The sequence below is a fragment of the Falco naumanni genome, chromosome 3 (assembly GCF_017639655.2).
Source record: "Falco naumanni isolate bFalNau1 chromosome 3, bFalNau1.pat, whole genome shotgun sequence".
Classification (NCBI taxonomy): domain Eukaryota; kingdom Metazoa; phylum Chordata; class Aves; order Falconiformes; family Falconidae; genus Falco; species Falco naumanni.
Genome location: NC_054056.1, coordinates 17,726,125 through 17,727,664, shown reverse-complemented (window position 1 = coordinate 17,727,664; position 1,540 = coordinate 17,726,125). Strand labels below are relative to the sequence as shown.

General features: G+C 63.3%; 1 protein-coding gene across 1 annotated transcript; it reads right to left on the bottom strand.

Moving 5' to 3' along the window:
• Window positions 1-442: 442 nt before the first annotated feature.
• On the bottom strand, window positions 443-1,261 carry LOC121084503 (synaptophysin-like protein 1). The gene is made up of 2 exons (XM_040586032.1): window positions 941-1,261; window positions 443-699 (listed from the first exon to the last, which is right to left on the bottom strand). Exons 1-2 carry the CDS (start codon window positions 1,193-1,195, stop codon window positions 586-588), a joined length of 369 nt encoding a protein of 122 aa, XP_040441966.1. The 5' UTR covers window positions 1,196-1,261; the 3' UTR covers window positions 443-585.
• Window positions 1,262-1,540: the final 279 nt, after the last annotated feature.

Sequence of the window (1,540 nt, the reverse complement as noted above, 5' to 3'; positions counted from 1 at the left end):
AGGCCCATGCTGAGGCCTGAGCCCAGGCCCACTTGCCCAACCCCCTACAGAGCCCAAGAAACTGGAGAAGGACCCAGCTGAGGCCGGTCAATGTCAACGTGACCTCACCTCCTGCCTACCCCCACCTCACCCTGCCCCACCCGTGGCTGATCCGCACCCGGGGGCAAGCGGAGGAGGCCAAGCCACCGCCACCCAGCCATGCCCGCGCCGAGAGGAGGACGCGGCTCCGCCAACCAGCCCCCGCCCAGCACCCAACCCACGCGGCGTCGGTGGTGGCGCGCCCACCGCACCCCAAGGAACACCATGACCTTCTTCCTCCCGCGGCCTCAGCGGCAATAAAATTAGCTTCAAAAAAATAATAATAAAAAAACAAACCCCAAACCCACCCAAAATGCCCCAAATTCAGCGATACCACAAACATCCAAAGAAACGGCAACGAGGGCAATGAGAAGAAGGAGCTGGTGGCATCTCCCCCAAGAAGGCACCACAATGGTGTCGGTGGCAACCGTAAGGAGGGGGAGGTGTGGAGGAGGAGTGGGGGAGGGGTGGGGACACGCACCGTAGAGCTGCATCAGGGAATGGGGGTTACATGGTGGCTGGCCCGGGGGTGGGAGCGGGGGCCGGGCGGTGGAAGTTGGTCTCCTTGTAGACAAACCAAGAGCTGCCCACCCAGAGGACCAGGTTGAGGAAGCCGAAGACCTGGGGGAGGGGGGAGGGGTTGGGAAAATGTAGAGAAGACCCCCCAAGTCCCCTCCCCCCCATGCCTCTGTTGCCCCAACCCCCCTCCCCTACCTCCATTTCCCCCCCTCCCTCCATCTTCTCCCCGCCACCACCCACCTCCATGAGGTCCACCTTGAACCGTGGGTTCTCCAGAGGTTCCTCAAGCCCCCACCCCCCCCGCCGTGCCTCAGTTTCCCCTCCCTCCCCCCCGAAGACCCACCACAGAGACGTTGAGGGACCCCATGGGGGTGACCCCAGCCGGGAAGCAGCTGACAGAGGGGGGTGGGCAGTGAGGCAGGGGGGACGCCGTCGAGGTCTTGATGTCCGTCAGGGCCTTGGCCCACGCTGAGGAGCTCACCAGCCACAGGAAGGAGAAGGCCACGGTGACCAAGAAGTCCTGGGGGGTGGGGCAAAAGCAGAGGGGGAGGGGCATTAAGGGTACCCCAAAAATGAGGGAAGGGGGTGAAAGGGACATTGGTTGGATTGGGAATTGGGAGGCAGGCCTCAAGAGTTGGAGATCTGGGGGGGACCCCACGACTTGGAGATATCTGGGGGGGGACACTCCAGAAGTTAGGGGTGGAGAGGACAAGCCTGGTGGACCCCAAGACTTGGAGACCCCAAATGGGTGGGGGGAGGGGAGGGGGGGGCCACTTACCCCACGTCCTGTCCATGGCAGCAGCAGGAGAGAAGGTCAGAGGGGGGTTATTGACTCCCCCAAAACATCCCCCCACCCCGCCAAAGTCCCCCTCCCCCACCACCACACGCCCCTCCCCCCCCATATGGGGTGAGGCCCAAGACTACAACTCCCATGATGCCTCAT

Excerpts from the sequence above, each read along its gene's own strand:
- LOC121084503 (XM_040586032.1), bottom strand. The coding sequence starts at position 1,195 with ATGTCCCTTTCACCCCCTTCCCTCATTTTTGGGGTACCCTTAATGCCC. Across the intron at positions 700-940 it reads GGTCCCTCAACGTCTCTGTG|GTCTTCGGCTTCCTCAACCT; the intron begins GTGGGTCTTCGG and ends CCCCTCCCCCAG.